This window comes from Oncorhynchus gorbuscha, linkage group LG05 (assembly GCF_021184085.1).
Source record: "Oncorhynchus gorbuscha isolate QuinsamMale2020 ecotype Even-year linkage group LG05, OgorEven_v1.0, whole genome shotgun sequence".
In the NCBI taxonomy this organism is placed as follows: Eukaryota; Metazoa; Chordata; class Actinopteri; order Salmoniformes; family Salmonidae; genus Oncorhynchus; species Oncorhynchus gorbuscha.
The window spans coordinates 51375709-51395987 of record NC_060177.1 but is presented as its reverse complement, the minus strand read 5'-3'; the positions used below and the strand labels follow the sequence as shown (position 1 = coordinate 51395987).

Below are 20279 nucleotides of genomic sequence, written 5' to 3'. Positions count from 1 at the left end.
AGTTGAGAGGAGTTAAAAAGGTGTTTATTTGTCTCTCAAAGCACAAATAGATGAAAGAGGAGACCACTGTGTGCTGAATGGATTTCCATTGGTCTGATAAAAATGCATGGCAACAGAAGGCTAGTTGGAAATGCAGAGGTTCATTGATTGGATGAGGTTTCGCAATAGACATCTTGTAACTTTTTTAGGTAAGTCAATAACCAAGCCTCTATCATTTGAATATAATTACTTGCATATGCCACTTTATTATTGTGTGTTAATAAAAGTACAGAAATATTGTCTGACTGAAAAAAACTGACTTATTGTCCACTTCACATCAGAAACAAACTAAAGACACATCATCAACCTCCTCATATATATGTTTTGTTTTCTGTTTAAAGCCATTTGAATGCTTCAGGTTTTTTTTCTACTCAAAACTCATCGTGGGCGGGCAGGGTACTGTTTGGAGCTGCAAAACCAATTTCCACTTGATGCAGTTTTTGTGGAGGAAAGCAATTGCAGTTTGAGGTGCTGAAAGGATGCTCTGTAATGCACAAATACAAATGCTCCTCTCTCCTATAAGGGATTAATCTAGCGTAGTAACTCAAAAGGCCTCTATTCACCAAACACCGCCACACAAATATGCACTTCATCCATAATGTCACACGATCGCTTACAAAGCCTTTAGTTGACTCTTTTTTTCAACTCCTGTTATTTTTCTAAAGGACATTTAGAGAAGGCCTAACGGGTGTTTTGAGAAACCTTTTATACAGTAGAAATAAAGGGCTTTAGTCCTCTCGGTTCAGGTTTCACAATCACAACGATGTGTCCTGTTGCATCATAAGGAAATACAGATCTGATGGCGGGCAGTGCGGTTGTGGTGATTTTTTTTCTCTTGATGGCTAAAAGCTGGAGAGATTTCTTCCAGAAGTATTTTTTGCCACAGACGTGCCTTGTTTCATGACATGGGATATGGAGGGAACCTCTGTTGGTCTTCCCAATGGTCTTCCCAAGGGTAAAACGCTGACTGGTTGAGGTGGGCAGAAGACTCAGACATCTCTTTTTCTCCGGGCGGAGGGCTTGGGAAGCGCAGGGAGTTTAGGGAAGGAAGCACCTTTACACCTTTAATTGTCTGTGGCTGCTGATGTCACATCCTTCCGCTGAGTGTGCTGCGTGTGTGTTTCCTGCCTTTCTGTCCACTAAGGTCCTGGGGGCGACTGGGGTGGGGTAGGGGGAGTGAACAGGGGGTAATAGTGGGTTGGGGTGTGCCATGAGGCGAGTCTTTGGGTTTGGGGTTCGGGGTGGGTTTAGAGTGGATACAGGGCCGTGGAATTGAGGTATAATATGCCGTTAGTCTTTAATGATATGCCTAGATCCAGTTCGACAGCTAATCCAATCAATGTCAGATAGAATAGACTTTGTGAAAATGAAGAGGCAACTTGCCTCCCTTCTCTCCTTAAAGCTGCAATGTGTAACTTTTTGGGCGACCTGACCAAATTCACATAGAAATGTGAGTTATAGATCTGTCATTCTCATTGAAAGCAAGTCTAAGAAGTGGTAGATCTCTTCTATGTGAGCCATCGTTTTTGCGTCTTTAACTTTTGGTTTTGTACACCAGCTTCAAACAGCTGAAAATACAATATTTTTGGTAATGGAAAATATATTTAATTGTGGTTTAGATGGTACAATGACTCTCTACACTATACGTGCTTGTTTTGTCACATAAACTGAAATTAGGCAAACTATTCAAATGGTTCCATCCAGGAAATGGCGGAGCGCTTTCTGCATATTGCACCTTTAACAATAGACAGTTCTCTCTCCTCAAAAACATCTCTGTCTGCTAATGATCCAACTGTAACATGAGTTAATAGAAAGAGGCCTGTACCACACACACACACACACACACACACACACACACACACACACACACACACACACACACACACACACACACACACACACACACACACACACACACACACACACACACACACACACACACACACACACACACACACACACACACACACACACACAGACAACAAACACACATACAATCTACACAGCCTCTGAATTGGAAGAACGCTTGAACACATTACACCATGATACACTGCTATCAAGCTAATCCCAGATGTACATTCTGCTAATCTCTTTAGCTGCTAACGCGTTAAATTAGCCCTAATATTTGGTGTGATTCACCACCAGCACAGAGGCCCACCTACGCACGGGCGAGAGCCCAGGTTTAGGTCATTCTCTCATGTGTGTTCCTAAAGGACATGGGGACGTGGAGGGAGGGAGAGGAATTGATAGCCATTCGTCACCGTGCCTATCTGGGCCTGACAGGCGGAGAGCTCGGCGCTGCTTGATGTGCCACACAGAGGAGTCACTGCCTGTAATGACATTAGAGACACAATGAGAGAGGCAATACACAGTCCCCTGGCCACTGTCTCCCCTCTCCCTCCCACACCCAGGCAACACACAGATAAACAGCTGCACCTCCACAAACAGTACACAACTCTAAACACGAGCCCTGCGTACAGTATGACATTTATTTTTTTGGGGGGGGGGATTAAGAGAAGATATATGACAGGGATTCTTAAGCGAAACAGAGCTAAGAGAGAATGTGTGTGTGTGTACTCATATTCAGATTGTTCGGAAACTGTATTAAGGCAGTTTTTTCCCTCCTCTTCGAGGAAATGGGAGTTTATTTTAAAAGAGAGAGGGTTTATTTAATGTAGCACACACCTCCTAAAAGGTTTACTTACTGCAGTGTAATATGTTATTTCAAATCCTCACAACCTAATGTCCTATGGGGATAGAGGATACTGCAGTTTTCTTCAATGCACATGCTATTAGCAAATGTGTATCAGATGTGCAATGGGGAGAGAGCGGCTTCGCCACCGAGGTGGGGTTCTAGGAAAAGCACTCACCAATCCTGTCATGATAAATGTATTTCTCCAATTCTCAGCATCATAGGCCTACCTCGAGTACGGTTGAACAATATAAAATGTCGGCGTATGTTGGTGTATGTAAGAGGACCTGGGTTTTCAGAGTTGTGGTCCCTCATCATTCAGTATATGTTCTCGACATGTCTCTCTCTCTCTCTCTTTCTTTTTTTCTGTGTTCCCGCTCCCTCTACCAAAAGCCTTGTTTTGCACCATGTACATTCCTATCAAAGAGAGGAATTAGAGCTGAGGACCAGCCTAGATAATGTTCCTCTTTTTTTCTCTTCACTCTTATCTCTGGTGCAGTCCTCAACGACAGAACACGAAGAATACCCCCCCCCCCCGCCCCACCCCCCTGCCCTCAGATCAGCCTCAATTCGTTAGGGCATGGACTCCACAGGGATGCTGGCCCATGTTGTTTCCAATGTTATCCCACAGTTGGCTGGATGTCCTTTGGGTGGTGGACCATTCTTGATACACACGGCTCCTCCCCTTCATCTACACTGATTGAAGTGGATTTAACAACCGACATCAAGAAGGGATAGTTTTTCACCTGGACTCACCTGGTCAGTCTATGTCATGGAAAGAGCAGGTGTTCTTAATGTATTGTACACTCAGTGCATACTGTGTCTATTGAGGCGAGAAGAAACGCTGCCGACGTGCTGTATATTGGTTTTTGGTGACTAAACACTTGGGAGTGAAGTGACCTAGAATCAAGCCTCATGGTGTACTGAGTGTATGTGTTCACATCACCCTCCCAGCTCCACTTCTGAAAGAGAGAGAGTTGGTGAAAACAGAAAGAGTGTTAATTAGTGTTCATTAGATCTATGTGCTGAATCTCCCTCTCTCCCTCCCTTTCTCTCTCCCTCCGTCTGCCTAACAGATGGGAGGGTTGTGGTTAGAGCTCTTCCCCTCCCCCCTGAGAGGTCTGGTGCCTGTTCATAGATCCCTCTTTCGGCTTTTCTCTCGTTTTCTCTCCTCTCTCTCTTTCCCTCTGTCAGCTCTCTCTAGACTCTGCTACTTTTGAGTCCAGACTATTCTGTATAGGTATGGCCACCATTCTTTATCCCGCTCTCTCGCTCCCTCAGCCCATAATTTCTTTCCCAATGTCCACAATGACTTTAGCATTTACCCACACTGGCCCTCCTCCCCCAGTTGTGCTGGGATGCGAACATGCCATCCGTCTCACTTTGTTAAGGAGAGAGAGAAACAAAATCCTTCGGTCTCTCCTTCCCAATCTCTTTATTTTGTCTGCTCTGTCCTCTCCCAATATGGTTTGGTTTTGGATTAGTGAATTGGCTTAGTGTGGCGTAGAAAACGTGTTAGTCTTGTGAGTCTTCTCTCTTCCTCTCTTTTCACTCTGCCCTCAACAGTGTCAGTCTCGTTCTTCTGTGGAGTACTCTTTGAGTGCATAAATGGCCAATAACCTCAGCAAAAAAGAAACTTCCCTTTTTCAGGACCCTATCTTTCAAAGAGAATTCGTAAAAATCCAAATAATTTCACAGATCTTCTTTGCAAAGGGTTTTGACACTATCTTTTCCATGCTTGCTCAATGAACCATAACCAATTAATGAACCTGTGGAACGGTCGTTAAGACACTAACAGCTTACAGACGGTAGGCAATTAAGGTCACAGTTATGAAAACATAGGACACTAAAGAGTCCTTTCTACTTACTTTCTACTGAAAAACACCAAACGAAAGATGCCCAGTGTCCCTGCTCATCTATGTGAGTGTCCGTACTGTGAGACGCCTAAGACAGCGCTACAGGGAGACAGGACGGACAGCTGATTGTCCTCGCTGTTGCAGACCACGTGTAACAACACCTGCACAGGATCGGTGCATCCGAACATCACACCTGTTGGGCAGGTTCAGGATGGCAACCATAACTGCCTGAGTTACACCAGGAATGCACAATCCCTCCATCAGTGCTCAGACTGTCCGCAATAGGCTGAGAGAGGCTGGACTGAGGGCTTGTAGGCCTGTTGTAAGGCAGGGCCTCACCAGACATCACCGGCAACAACGTTGCCTATGGGCACAAACCCACCATCACTGGACCAGACAGGGCTTGCAAAAAGGAGGGTCCGTCGTGGTCTGGGGTGGTGTGTCACAGCATCATCGCACTGAGCTTGTTGTCATTGCAGGCAATCTCAAAGCTGTGCGTTACAGGGAAGACATCCTCCTCCCTCATGTGGTAACCTTCCTGCAGGCTCTTCCTGACATGACCCTCCTTCATGATAATGCCACCAGCCACACTGCTCGTTCTGTGCGTGATTTCCTGCTAGACAGGAATGTCAGTGTTCTGTCATGGCCAGCGAAGAGCCCGGATCTCAATCCCATTGAGCACGTCTGGGACTTGTTGGATCCCCCCAGAAATGTCCGGGAACTTGCTGGTGCCTTGGTGGAAGAGTGGGGTAACATCTCACAGCAAGAACTGGCAAATCTGGTGCAGTCCATGAGGAGGAGATGCACTCCAGTACTTAATGCAGCTGGTGGCCACACCAGATACTGACTGTTTATTTTGATTATGACCCCCCCCCCCTTTGTTCAGGGACACATTATTCCATTTCTGTTAATCACATGTCTGTGGAACTTGTTCAGTTTATGTCTCAGTTGTTGAATCTTGTTATGTTCATGCAAATATTTACACATGTTAAATTTGCTGAAAATAAACGCAGTTGACAGTGAGAGGACATTTAGTTTTTTGCTTAGTTTAGTTCTACCTTGTTGGGGTGGATTTCTCTCTCTCTCTCCCTCTCTCCCTCTCTCTCCTTCTCTCTCTCTCTCTCCCTCTCCCTCTTTCTCTCTCTCTCTCTCGTTCTGGCCGCAGCGTCTCATGGTGGGAGGGCATCAGAGGGGTAAAACGGATTGAGCTGCTCTGTGGTAATCTGTCAAGGTGGTGGGTAATTACTGTCGCCAGCCATCCCTCCCTCGCCAGCCCTGGAGGAGGTAGAAGGGAGGGACAGAGAGAGGGAGTTGATGTTTGGGAGGCAGTGGGCGATCTCAGGGAGGACTGAGTTGCCTTGCACTCAAATGGGATGGTAGCAGGTGTGTGGAGCTGGGCGGGATCTCGTGTTTGAGGGGAAGGAAAAGGGAGGAAGGGGGATCACCGGCGTGGGGCTAAGCAGCCGTACCTCACATCAGGCGTGTTGGTTGCTGGAGTCAAAGCCCAGATTAAATGTTCAAGACACTGTCAGGTTCTGATGATTGAGGTATGCTGGCCTGACTGGGGGATTTATATGTCGTAGTACATGTACTGTAGTTGTTGTGACTGTGTCTGTGGAGTGTTGAGCACCACTGTTAGGCTCTAGTGTTAGTTTGTCTGATGACACTTTCGTCTTCCTGAAAGCACGTTGTTGTTTTTACTATGAAGACTCCTTAAGATTTGTTCAGTGTAACCATAGAAAGTGTCTTGGAAGAATGAACCACTGTCTACTTTTTGATGCTTTTATCTTTAGTGCCGTTGTTTCCTATGGTTGCTAATGCAGTCAGTGGTCTTGTTTCCGGTGCTCCGTGATCGTGTCATTCGCAGTGGTGCTCCAAACCATCATCACATGAGTGTGGTTTTGTCACAAGGGTGCGAAAGAAGAGCACGCCTTTGTTGAGGCGTTAATGGGATCATTATGCAGAGAGAGAGAGAGAGAGAGAGACTGCATGCAGGATTCTGCAAAAATATCCTCCGTGTACAACGTAGAGCACCAAATAATGCACCTACAGAGAGATGAACCTGGAGAAGAGTCCCCTAAACAAGCAGGTCCTGGGGCTCTGTTCACAAACACACCCCACAGAGCCCCAGGACAGCAGCACAATTAGACCCAACCAAATCATGAGAAAACAAAAAGATAATTACTTGACACATTGGAAAGGATTAACAAAAAAACAGAGCAAACTAGAATGCTATTTGGCCCTAAACAGAGAGTACACAGTGGCAGAAAACCTGACTACTGTGACTGACCCAAACCTAAGGAAAGCTTTGACTATATACAGACTTAGTGAGCATAGCCTTGCTATTGAGAAAGGCCGCCGTAGACAGACATGGCTCTCAAGAGAAGACATGCTATGTGCTCACTGCCCACAAAATGAGGTGGAAACTGAGTTGCACTTCCTAACCTCCTGCCCAATGTATGACCATATTAGAGAGACATAGTTCTCTCAGATTACACAGATCCACCAGGAATTTGAAAACAAATACAATTTTGGTAAACTACTGGGTGAAATTCCACAGTGTGCCATCACAGCAGCACGATTTGTGGCCTGTTTCCACAAGAAAAGGGCAACTAGTGAAGAACAAACACCATTGTAAATACAACCCATATTTATGCTTATTTATGTTCCCTTGTTTACTTGAACCATTTGTACATTGTTAAAACACTGTAGACATATATATATAACATATATATATGTATAATGTTTACTGTTTACTGTTCATTTTTTATTGTTTATTTCACTTTTGTATATTATCTACCTCGCTTGCTTTGGCAATGTTAACACGTGTTTCCCATGCCCAATAAAGCCCCTTGAATTGAATTGAGAGAGAGAGAGAGACAGACATATCAACAAAATATAAGAAAGCTCAGGAAATGGTTTCATAGTCATTTTACCATGGAATGATGTGTATACATTTGATGTGGAACTACCCCCGTTCCCTTCCATGTATTATACAGCCCCATAACGGGTTACCTTTAGACAAGTTTTGTGAAGCTTGCCGGGGGCCGTAGAGCAAAACAACCAACATGTACGTGTTCGTGACAGTCTCAGCTCTCCATAGTGGGTTCATCGTTTCTAGCACAAACCCTTTGGACTCTGCCAAATGTTTTCATGACAAGACCGATTTTCGGGATGTCTCCTGGTCTGACAAACACCGCCGACATTGATGAATTGGGTGGGTTGAGATGCAACCCATGCAAAAACGAGAAGTCTCGACCTTAAACAGACAGATTTTTATTTATTTATTAAGCTAATTACAATTCCGCGCGGGCACGCCAATTTGACTCAAGGGGACAAGCTTGATCGCCATGTTGGAATGAGCATGTGAAGCCTGAGAAACTGTCGACCTGGAGACCATTAGGAGCCATCAGGGTATGGGCTATGTCTAACTGGCGAGATTACCGCTCGCGCCACCTCCCGGGAGAGATGGCCACACCAGTGGCATGCAGAAGGAGAGGTGTTTTGAACCTGTGCTCTCCAATGCTGAGGATAATTCTCACTTGTGCTCCTAAAGCAAGATCAGATGGGAGTGTTACAGGGAAGACGTGTGTTTCCGCTCAAGTGAAGGGTCAAACATGCAGCAGTGTGTTCACTATGGGGGTCTGGTGGGGCTTTCTTGTGCTTTATGTCACTTACTAAACACATGGATTCAGGTTAGAGGGAGATCAAACAGGAAAGGAAAGATAGAGGGTGTGTGTGTGTGTGTGTGTGTGTGTGTGTGTGTGTGTGTGTGTGTGTGTGTGTGTGTGTGTGTGTGTGTGTGTGTGTGTGTGTGTGTGTGTGTGTGTGTGTGTGTGTGTGTGTGTGTGTGTGTGTGTGTGTGTGTGTGTGTGTGTGTGTGTGTGTGAGAGAGAGAGAGAGAGAGAGAGAGAGAGAGAGAGAGAGAGAGAGAGAGAGAGAGAGAGAGAGAGAGAGAGAGAGAGAGAGAGAGAGAGAGAGAGAGCGAGAAAGACTGACATGTCTTTTGGTGAAGCGGTGTTGTCTTCCACATCAATGTATCCGGCTCATGCTGCCAGGTGCTGGAAATCTGGTTCAGAAAGGAGAGAAAAGAGAAGAGGGAAAGGGGGAGAAAAAAAAGCAAGGTAGATGGAGGGTTTTTAATACGACGGCTCTGACAGCTCCCTGCATTGCACTGAGCTTAAATAATGGGATGCTCATTTGCATAACGAGGGACGTTATCACCTCTACTGTCAAAAGAAAACACAACAACAGCTCTTCTGCTCTTCCCTGAGATAGATTGGGTTGGCCTACTTTAGCACTCTGGAGAGAAGCACCAGAGATCTGGTTTACCCAAGTGCACACACACACACACTCACACACACACACATATGCACAACCTCTTTGGAAGTCAGCTCTTTCACTCTCACACACACCATCGGTCCAGCTCAGCCCACACACAAATGCGAGTGCATGCACTGCACACGCTCAAACACAAACAGACGCGCACGCACAAACAGACAGACACACATGCACGCACGCTCATACACACACACACACACACACACACACACACACACACACACACACACACACACACACACACACACACACACACACACACACACACACACACACACACACACACACACACACACACACACACACACACACACACACACACAGACAGACAGTGGTGTAAAGTACTGAAGTAAAAATACTTTAAAGTACCACTTAAAGTCGTTTTTTGGGGTATTTGTACTTTACTTTACTTTACTATTTCTATTTTTTTAAAGTTTTATTCCACTACACTCCCATACGTTTTCCCTGACACTCATTGATGTCCAATTTATGCAACTATCATTATAACCCGTTGTCATCTCTCCTGCCTCTGATCTGGTGGACACACTAAACACAAAAACTGCATTTGTAAATTAGGTTGGAGTGTACCCCTGTCTGTCCATACAATAAAAAAAAACACAAAAAATTGCGCCGTCTGGTTTGCCTTAAAGATACACTGGGCAGAAATCATTTCCATTTCCTGGTAGCTAAAATTCTAATAGTATTTCACTTTATGTGACGAAATAAGCGAGTATAGTGTAGGGAATCATTGTACCATCTAAACCGCTGTGAAATATGTTTTCCATTCCCAAACTATTGTATTTTCACCTGTTTGAAGCTGGTGTTCAAAACCAAAAAGTAAAAGATGCAGAAACTAAATGTAAGAATGGGAAGCATAGAAATAGCGTACATAGAACAGATCTACCACTTCTTGCGTAGACGCTTTTCAAGGAGAGTGACAGAACTTCAGTAGTATTTTACTGGGTGACTTTCACTTTTACTCGGGCAATTTTCTATTAAGGAAGCTTTACTTTTACTCAAGTATGACAATAGATAGACAAATCCACCACATATATCCCAGACTTTGGTACAACACACACACACACACACACACACACACACACACACACACACACACACACACACACACACACACACACACACACACACACACACACACACACACACACACACACACACACACACACACACACACACACACACACACACAGTTCTGTTCTTTATGGAATTTGGTTGTGTGGAATCAGCTCTATTGCTGTGATTTTAAAAGTAAAATCGATAGTGTTTTTGTCTGAACAAGGCAAGGCTAGGTTTTATATCAGCATCCAAGCCATTCTCCATGGTACCCATTTTGGAACCGTATTGGAGGTAGACGAGACTAGTCATACCTTGCTGTCGTTCTGTCAACAAACTGCTGTTTTTCGGGAGGAACAAACTGTATTTCTTAGGCTGGAGGTAATGTTACACTGTAGGTGATTAGAGCGTTTAAGTTAGCAGCACTTTCAAAACACTGTCAAACTCTCTGTGAACGAGGCGAGAGCCTGACAGCACTGTCTCTCCTCATAGTCGGCACGGAAATGCAACAAACCTGATTTGCATGATATCAACAGTGAAAAACACAGCGCTGCTTTCACAACATGTTGACGGATTCTTTGTCTTTCTTCACCCTCCCCTGTGGCTGCGGTGATGTGACTTTTCTCTCCCCCCCCAATCCCCTCCTGGTTTTTTTGCCATATTTCATTTCACTTAATGTTTATCCTCTCTCTCTCCTTCTCTCTCTCCTTTTCTCTCCCTCTCTCTATCTGTCTCTTTCTCTCATGCAGATACGGATGCTGGAATCTTTGAATTGATCGGAGCAAGTAAAGAAGAAGAAAGAGCAGTTTGAGGAAAGGCAGAAGAAGAGCAAGGAGAGAAAGCGCAACGTTCTTTAGGGAGAGGAGAGAAGAAAAGGACGGGACGATGGGGAGGAAAAAGATTCAGATCACGCGGATTATGGATGAACGCAACAGACAGGTAAGCCCCATGGAGAAGGGAGGATGGATGAGTGGAGGGGTGGATAGAAGGAGGAGTATAGGAGGGGGTGGGGAAATACCTTATTGTGGGCCTGGGAGAGAGGATGATAGGTGTGCTGACAAGTCTTCGGGAGTCTGGATAGGATGGTGTCTTAGTGGTGGTGGTGGGGGGCGGGCAGAAGGGTGTAGGTGGGATAGCAGGGTAGCCTAGTGGTTAGAGCGTTGGCCTAGCAACCAGAAGGTTGCAAGTTCAAATCCCCAAGCTGACAAGGTACAAATATGTCGTTCTGCTCCTGAACAGGCAGTTAACCCACTGTTCCTAGGCCGTCATTGAAAATAAGAATTTGTTCTTAACTGACTTGCCTAATTAAATAAAGGTAAAATAAATAGCAGGATGATTGCTATGGGTACCCTGGGGGTAGTAGTGGATCTTTTTTTGTTAAATCTAGTGGCCCACTCTGAGGCTAACGGGCAACAAACACTGGTGACACCCTTTCATACCCTATCACACCATGCCACCCGCTTTAGGCCATGGCAGTTTAATATTACTATGCATGGGGGTGGGAAGGGAGGGGAAGGGTGGTAGAAAACACAAACAAAGAACCAAACAGAGACGGGCTGGTTCCGAGGTGGCATTTACTTGCCACACACTGCAGAGCCCGAGAGAGGTGGGTGGAGCTGAGAGAGGTGGGTGGAGCTGAGAGAGGTGGGTGGGGCTGAGAGAGGTGGGTGGGGCTGAGTGAGGTGAGTGGAGCTGAGAGAGCACTGAGAGGCGGACATGCTCCCTCTGTGGCTGAGCTAGTTATTGGGGCTTCTGTAGTTTTCCTCTCCCGGTAGAGATGCACTATCTTAATTTGATCCGTTTTTCACAGCAGGTAAATAAACTACGGAGCAATTTCAGTGCCAACCAGAAGTGTATTTGAAATGTATTATTTGGAATTTCTATTAGGATATTGAATTGGAATGTAATATTTTGGAATGTAATATGTTTATTGCACAAATTGAATCATTGAAGTCACAATTTAACTTGTATTTCATGATTTCAACTGAATTGAATGAATATTTGCATTCAGTTTTAAAAGTAAGTGTCTATTTAATTGAATATTCAAATTCAATATTTAAACATACATTTTCAAAATGGTATACATACATACATATTGCATTAATTGTCTGTGTATCAAGTTTACAAACCATAATTTCAAGTAAACCAAAGTTTAAGATATTCAGCTTCTCAGATGCATTCAGATTCAGTTTACGAATTCAGTTCTCTAAATTCAGATTCAAAACCAGTGACAACATCCTGGTACTTTGCCAGCTAGGAAAGGAGAAGAGAGAGATTCAAATGCTCAGTCGTGGTAAACAGAAAGCTTCAGGCGGTTTCTGAAGCCATTTTGAATTGATTTACCTTCTATGAATTTGGCTCTAGCATTTGAACCGCTTTGACTTTAAGCTATTATGACCCCATTCCTGAAAGCTAAGACTCTCTGGAGCATGGATGTGCTCCCCTCTATGATGATCACAGCTGGTCGCGAGTTGCCCTAAGTGCCAGATGGTCAGTCCGCCCCTGCTTGAAACTAGACTATGTCAAACACAAACTGACACATCAAACTAACACGTCTTCGTGTCTCAGGCAAGGTTCTCGTCACATAAGCCTTGATTACCAAACCACGCGTGTAACCTTGCTGGATCTTGACAACGTGCACTAGTGTAGCAGATGGGGTGGGATCTGTGAAACTCACAACTGAAGTGTCGCCCCTAGCACGATTGAAGAAGGCCTTTTTTTAATAGCGTGGTGAGTTGAAATGTTCAGGAGGGCGGGGCACAAGCTCTAAATCATTTGGACAGTCAACCCTCCAAAAAGACATTCATAAACCTTTTTCATTTCCATGTGTACTATGAAGCTAAGTGTTTGTTTCTTTGGCTTCAGGAATGTGACTCAGGTCTTGAAAAATAACCATTTTTTTTTACTGATTGAAGGTATAAGGGGATATCAGGGAACAAATGCCGTGGTCGAGACTACGACGGCTCCAGTGCAATGAGTGGAGCTTCCTCAGGTGTTCAAAAGTGCTAAGCAGACCAAGAGCCTAATGCTACTTCGGTAGTTCTTTATGCGAAGCGACAATTACAGGGATGGTAAAAAAAAAAAAACAGCTTGATTTCCATAGCAACGTCAGGGAAATTGGGAAGAGGGAAGTGGTGCTTCAAATAAGCAGTTCTACAACATCTTTAATTGAGCCTCTCATTCTCCTTAATTGCCGTTCACAACACATTACGAAAAGAGATGAAATGTATAGGAAGCTCTGGGGACAGGTTGTTTGGATACCGGACATCCCAATAAATTGGCAGATGCAAAAGGATTATCATCTTTAACAGTTCCATGGGGGCTTGAACAAGAAAAGCAGTTTCCGATTTTGTTCATACTGGTGAACCGACTTTTGAGTTGTGTGGTTGCAATATGAACAGTCCCTTATCTCTGGTATATCTTAGAATGCCTCATTCAGTTTCAAGTTGAAATTGTGTGCAGCGCAATGGAAATATTATGCACAATGTCTCTGGAAAGACTGTCCGGGTTGGAAATACTCAGTAGAGAAAACAGTCAGGCCTGCAATCTGGACCTACATACAGGCCGTGGTGAAAACATTTACAAACAAAAATGGAGGACTTTGAGAAGACCAGGGTATTGGCCAGACAAAACCTGCTGAGGTCAACAATAAATAGTGGGTGAATTTATCCTCAAGCCGACTACTTAAAGCTATTTGATGTGTCATTTTTTATTTTAAAAAAGTTTATGAATAGCAACTAAATAGCAGCTAAATACGGCATATAGATAGTACACTGCATAATGGAATAATCCCTAGTAAGCGAGTGTTTTAAGGGTGGACTGACTGTATTGTTTGGCACTAGGCTGGTTTTACGCACAACAACTTTCTATCCAAGCTGGGAGAGAACGCGAGGACGGCTCATGTCATGCAGGTTCATGTTGTCTATACATATTCTAACACATCTATTGTAGCTGCTTAGTATGCTGTTGCATCAAACATATATTTAACCATCTGCAATGTTTGAATTTCCAACTTTAATTACAGAACACGTAATTGCAATACTGCCACCAGCCAGCAGGCAAAAAGTGGCAGCATTGCAACACTGTGTTTAGCTTCGTGAAATGTTAAGACTTGAGAAAATGACGATAAAATATGCCCACCAATAATTTTATGGCTATTAGCTAATGCAATGCTATACATACCCTGGTACCACAGAAAGCCTATAATTGATTCAACAGGCATGCAGCCGCATAGATATGTCGCAATTTCAGCACCAGGGACAGCAATCGGTAGTCTATACTTTGTGATAACAAAGGGTCACCCCACCTCTATTTTGGCAAAGGTCTGAGGGAAGGACCTAGAGAAATGTAACAACTCTCAAATTCATAGACAGAGCTATGGATACAAGGACTGACCATCCATGATATCAAAATTATAGTTTTAACATGTGTTGAGGCTATACAGTGTTTGACTAAATGTATTTTGTTTCCAACCATTGGCGTAAAACGAGCTTATATTTTGAGTTCTGGTGGGGTATGAGAGTTGAACTAAGCTCATGAGGCATTTACAAGTTGTATTTTTTAAGAATAAATGGGTATATAGCTTTAATTTATAAGTCCAAAAATGTATGTAAAACTCAGGATTCTAGATTTAATGTTTAATAATACATTTTAGAATATGAGGCAAAAATGTAGATAAAGGCAAAGTACTTACCATCAATATCACACAGCTGGCTTCATTTGTGGCCAGATCTTAAAGTAAGTTTGCAGTTTTTTAAGTGTTTTTTTTATGCTTTGGCCACAAACCAATATAAGATGAGTCAACAACATTATTTTAAAGGTGAGATTTTCAATGGACAGTTCATTTTAATATAAAGCGACAAAACATTAGCCACACAACCCAGGAAATGGATGGAGAAAAACATCTCTCTCTCTCTGCCCTCCAGGCCACAATCCATCACTTCCTGTGGCACCAGTGACCACCGCCACTCTGTCAGCTCCCTGTCAGTCCAATTCGATCCATATGCTGCTAACGTGCCCCCTCCCCTCACAGGTCACACACACCCAGGCTGTCCCTCCCTCCCCAGTCCTCACCACTCTGTTAACCATTATCCCATGCAACTTACTGTCACAATATTCAATGGTTATTACATCCAGCACAGTTGTTGAAAGACTATCTAAGATCCTTCTACTGTGCTTGTCATTCTGTATGGGCTAACATCTAACAGAGTGGCTCACTGACCCCTCGAACCTCTGACAGTATGATATCCCCACATAAACACTGTCATTGGGCTCTCTTCACACTGCCATTGTGACTTGAAATAAAAATGTGCTAGAAATCAATTGGACTCCCCTGAAGTGGCTGTTGCAGCTGGGTGGACTGAGTGCTCATTAGTGAGACAAAAGAAATAAGAGAAAAGGAGAGAAGATTGGTGAACATAGGAGGAGGGGAGTGGAGCTGTCATAAACTGTTATTTCCTACTTGACTTTCTGGGAGATCTACAGTTGTTCCCAGACATCAGTGACAGGTCATTGGAGTCAGAGTGTTGTAGTCAAAATGAGGAGAGAGAGAGAGAGAGGGAGTGTGGAGGAGGTCAGGGAGTTTCAGTGGAGAAGGCTATCACGTTGCACCAGTGCCCACTTCCTGTCTGCTGTTATCTCAGTCTCCTTTCCCTCCCTCCCTGTCCCACCGCAGACCGGGCTCACCGGTCGCACCAGGCACTCCGGCTCCCGAGGATGAGGAGGGGAGAGAGGGAGACAGGAAGGACACCTGAGGGGAATCGATGCCACAGATATCCGGGTTTCGCTTACAGAGAGAGAGGGAAGGAGGGAGAAAGAGGGGGGGGGGGGTTGAGAGAGAAAGAAAGTGAACAAGCATATAACAGTTTATACCTGAGGTCTCATGTAAGTCATTTTACACAAGCCTTTTTACACCTTAATTTGCATTCATATTGATACAAAATACTGATGTAAACCTTTTAATCAACTTTTGAATAAGCTCTTTTGCTTTTTGCCGTACATGGCAATGGTGGTAAAATGACATCAGTTCTCTTATGTCTGAGCCAAGCAATAAGGATATGAAGGTGACCGTCACAAGACAGACAGAGGCCTTTGGCACACAGAAACATTTTTTTTTTTTTTTTGTCGAAATGTCTGCCTGGCCTTTGCATATTTTCACTTCCCCTTTGAGGAAACCTCTGTGCGCTACAGCCAAATAAACATCAGAGGTGTTATCTTTAGCCTCCACATTCTTCGCATGTTTGTGTTATTTTCATGTAAACGAGCTCCCAGCCTGCCCTGCACAAAACTCTTATGACTTCAAATCTACTTAACGCTCTCTAAATCACAATCAATCCATACACATGAAGGAATAGATCAAAATTAGTTTGAAGAGGTAGATCTTAGTTTCACTCTGACTGGTATGTGGGCAATCAGGCCGAAGTGGCTGTCGACATTTGACCTCTCATTTCATACTATCGTTGCTATTGCGGCACAATGTAGACATTAAGGGAGCCTTTCACCTCTACTCACTAGAAGCATCTGCTCCCCTGCTCTCCCTGCCTTTTATTGAGTGGCACCGTTCTGTTAGGGCTGTCAGCACCACCCTGCCACCCACCGGGCTCCGTAGCCCACCATGGCGCCATCATCGCGGGCATGGAACCTCCGTCTCTCTGGGCGGCCACTTTGGCCTGCCACCCCCGGGCCCCGAAACACTTCCCCTGAGCAGGGGCACCACGGCCAGGCCTCCCTGGCGTTGAATGCCTGCCCAGAGCTCTGGACAGAGGGCAGCAGTGTTTGAGCCCTGGCTCCCACCCCCCCGGCCACTCAGACCCTCTCCCAGCCCTGGGCACATGAAAGAGCCCCCTGTGCCATAAACGCATGGGCCGCACACACACACACACACACACACACACACACACACACACACACACACACACACACACACACACACACACACACACACACACACACACACACACACACACACACACACTTCATACATTTGTATTTAACACACACGACGAGCACATGTACATTTAAGTAGAAACACTGAGGTAAACACATCTACCGTTCATCTTGTCGTTAATATCCAGGGTCAGCCATCATGGATTCCAGCTAATTGAGTATAATTGAGGGTAATGCAGTGACAGATCAGCCGTGTGTGTGTGTGTGTGTGTGTGTGTGTGTGTGTGTGTGTGTGTGTGTGTGTGTGTGTGTGTGTGTGTGTGTGTGTGTGTGTGTGTGTGTGTGTGTGTGTGTGTGTGTGTGTGTGTGTGTGTGTGTGTGTGTGTGTGTGTGACAGTGGGGGTGGTGGGTTGCAAAGGGTAAGAGCCCCTTTGGAGGGGTCATAGGTTAAACATGGATGAGGTCATCAGTCACAGGAAGTAGACCGCTGAACCCCAGCAATCACATCCCTCCCCAATCACATCCCCCAGTCAGGACTCAGAGAGAAGCGAACACAATGATATATTTTCTTTCTTATTTTTCTCTTATCGAGACAACCACAGCACCGCAGAACGAGACATGGTTCTTTCATTCACGACAATTGTGCCGTGTCTCCAATCAACAGTGGTGTGGTGAGGAAGCTTGCAAGGTCAATTAACAGCAGGGAAATAATGAGGCCCTCAGGGTATTTCGTCACCCCTGCACTCCTCTTCCCCAGTTTCCCACCTTTTCTCTTCTCCTTCTTTTAGTGATCGTTACCTATGCGAGCCAGGCTCCTCCGTGCCCGCCTGCTCAACCCAGAGAGCGCTCGCAAAAATACCTCACCTTTCCTCCACTCCATGCCCTCTTTTGTCTTCTTATCTCTTTTATCTGCCTCTTGTGCTCCTCTTGTGCTGCCATTCTCTACTTTGTCCTCTTTTCGTGCATTTTTGTTTCCCGACGATTCACACGAAAGTCAAAATAGAATTATTGGTGATTCCCTTTTTCCTTCTTTCCCCTTTTATAGTTCAACTTGAGCTCTGTGCCACGAGGCATTTTCATCCTCACAAATGAGTGAAAAGGAAAAGCTATTTTGGTGAATCTCGCCACCAACACGGCCCTTGCACGGCCCAGCAGGCAGTGGATATATGACTTTCCACTTGTGGTTTTACAGAATAAGCCGGGACATACAGAGCACGACCATACTCGGACAGGAGTGCTTTTCTCAGAACTCGGTGCCTCTGGGAAAATAAAAGCCAATGCAGTCTCTGCATTCGCCATTCTTCACCTTGCAAAGTCAACAAAAAAAATTTGGACATTACTTATTGACAGACTTCAATTGATTAACTTCAATTGTAATGTTCAAATGTGATCTCTTGCACAGGACCTTTGTTTTTGCTGTACTCTGAAAGTCTAGGACAGGGCTATTAGGAGTGGGTGGGTGCTGGGTGGTGCAGGGGAGTAGAGTAAGCATATATTAGAGATGTGAGCTGGAACAAAGCTCCTGTTGTCATCATGCATCTCCAGAAGCTTGTTTGGCGCAGAAGGAGAGTTCAAGCCCAGGTCTCGGGTCTCCTCTCCTTAATCCTTTTGTGTGAGGAGTCCATCTCTTCCTGCTTTGGCGTCTGACAATGAGTGTCTGTGTGGAGGGCATAGGGCTGTGGCGGTCATGAAATGTAGCATCTCCAGGCTTCCGCGCATATAAGCTGCATTCAAGCCGCTGACGTGCGCCTTTGGAGCGTCTACAATTAAAAAGTCCAATAAATAAATGTAACAGCACCAACACAATAAACCTAAAGAAACATTGAATATATGTTAACACAGAATATGTGTTAGCCTACTGTATGTTATGTGGCTATGCTCCATGCCATAGTCTGTAGGTTTGTTCTTTTAGCAGACCAGACATGCTTATTAGTCCCATGATATTATTTTATATTATATCATTTTATAATCAGAAGAATATAATTGAATAACATAGAAAGATGATTTTTCCCATTCCATAGAATATAGCTGAATAACATAGAAAGATGATTTTTCCCATTCCGGAGCAAGTGTGCATATGAAGTGGCTATGTTAAGTGTAAGAGCAGCTGAGAAATAAATATGACAACACTTATTTTACTCCACCCATCAACCACTGTTTTGCAGTGCAGGCTCTCGCTACGCGACAGGTGATAATTCCGCCCAAACCCGGTGTGCCATGGGCTCTCCAACCCTGTTCCTGCAGCTACCCAGTGCTTTGATTTGAGAAACCAAGGGAAATCGGTTCTGGAACATTGGCAGTTTTCACAACGAAACATATTTCACTAAACTGTTGACAGCCCCTCTGCACACTTGAGAAAGGAATAAAGGACAGAGAGAGGAGGAGATGGAAACTTATGGCGGCGAGATATTCTGTATTGCTAAAGGTAATGTTTCAGCCTATTAATGATGAAAATATTTTTTTCAATCCCCATTACTTGGCTATCCAAAATCATATACAAATTCAACAGAATTGTAAGCCGCCCTGCACAATCAATGGACCAACAGCATCATCGATGGCATTACATTCTCTCCCAGACTCGTGGATAGAAATTTTGAAGCACAGCATAAGGTAACCCAGTCCGTCCAGTATGCATAGTAATATAGTCCACACTCAAAGGCGATTACTCAAAATCTGATCTTCAATCAGTTTACTTTGTTTCTCAGCAATGCATAATATGCGGTAGGCTATGTATTGTATTGTATTGCAATCTTAATATAAATTACAGGTATTTTTCGGGGGCTTGGGCATAAGCCTATGCATATGTATAAGTTCAAATATGCATATGGGTGTTTGAATGAATCATCACCTTAGAAAGCACTGTCCATCCTGTCGTGTTAGACTTTGAAACAACATCCACAATGACCATCTTTCTTCAAATCGATCGTCAGAGTGAGGCGAGTTTTGAAAGTATGATAGGCTTACTCTTTTGATGATAAGTGTTTGATGTGATTTTCGATTGTATTTGCATTGACGTCAGAGTGGTTAGAGGGACCATAGAGCCCTGACTACCAGGCCGCTAGGGACCGAATGGTTGTTAGGGTACTTCCAAAACATGTCCTGAGGGCATAAAGAGGAGATTACCGTGACTCAACGGTCACGTGAAATTTGACTGCTGTCATGACTCATGTGTGGCGGTAATACGGTCACCGCAACAGCCCCAGGAGGGCCATGGTAATGAGTGCTGGCATGCATGAGTCTTGACAAAATGTTGTGTGTGTGTTTGCTTTGTTAAATGCCTGCTCTCGGTCCCTGTCTTTCTCCTCCTCCCCCCCAGGGAAGTGCAGGCAGGAGGTGGGAAGCAGAAGCGAAGCCATTGTGAAGGGGAAGCCACCGGGCTCTTCCTGTTATGA

General features: G+C 44.5%; 1 protein-coding gene across 12 annotated transcripts in view; it reads left to right on the top strand.

The window, feature by feature from the left end:
• The window catches only part of LOC124036015 (myocyte-specific enhancer factor 2C-like), a 98466-nt gene that overhangs the window by 28032 nt on the left and 50155 nt on the right, over positions 1–20279 (top strand). For all 12 annotated transcript variants that reach the window (XM_046350048.1, XM_046350049.1, XM_046350053.1 and 9 more), the window contains exon 2: positions 10752–10941. In XM_046350048.1, coding sequence (XP_046206004.1) covers positions 10888–10941 — 54 coding nt within the window. In that variant the 5' untranslated portion in view covers positions 10752–10887. The remainder of the gene's footprint in view (positions 1–10751; positions 10942–20279) is intronic.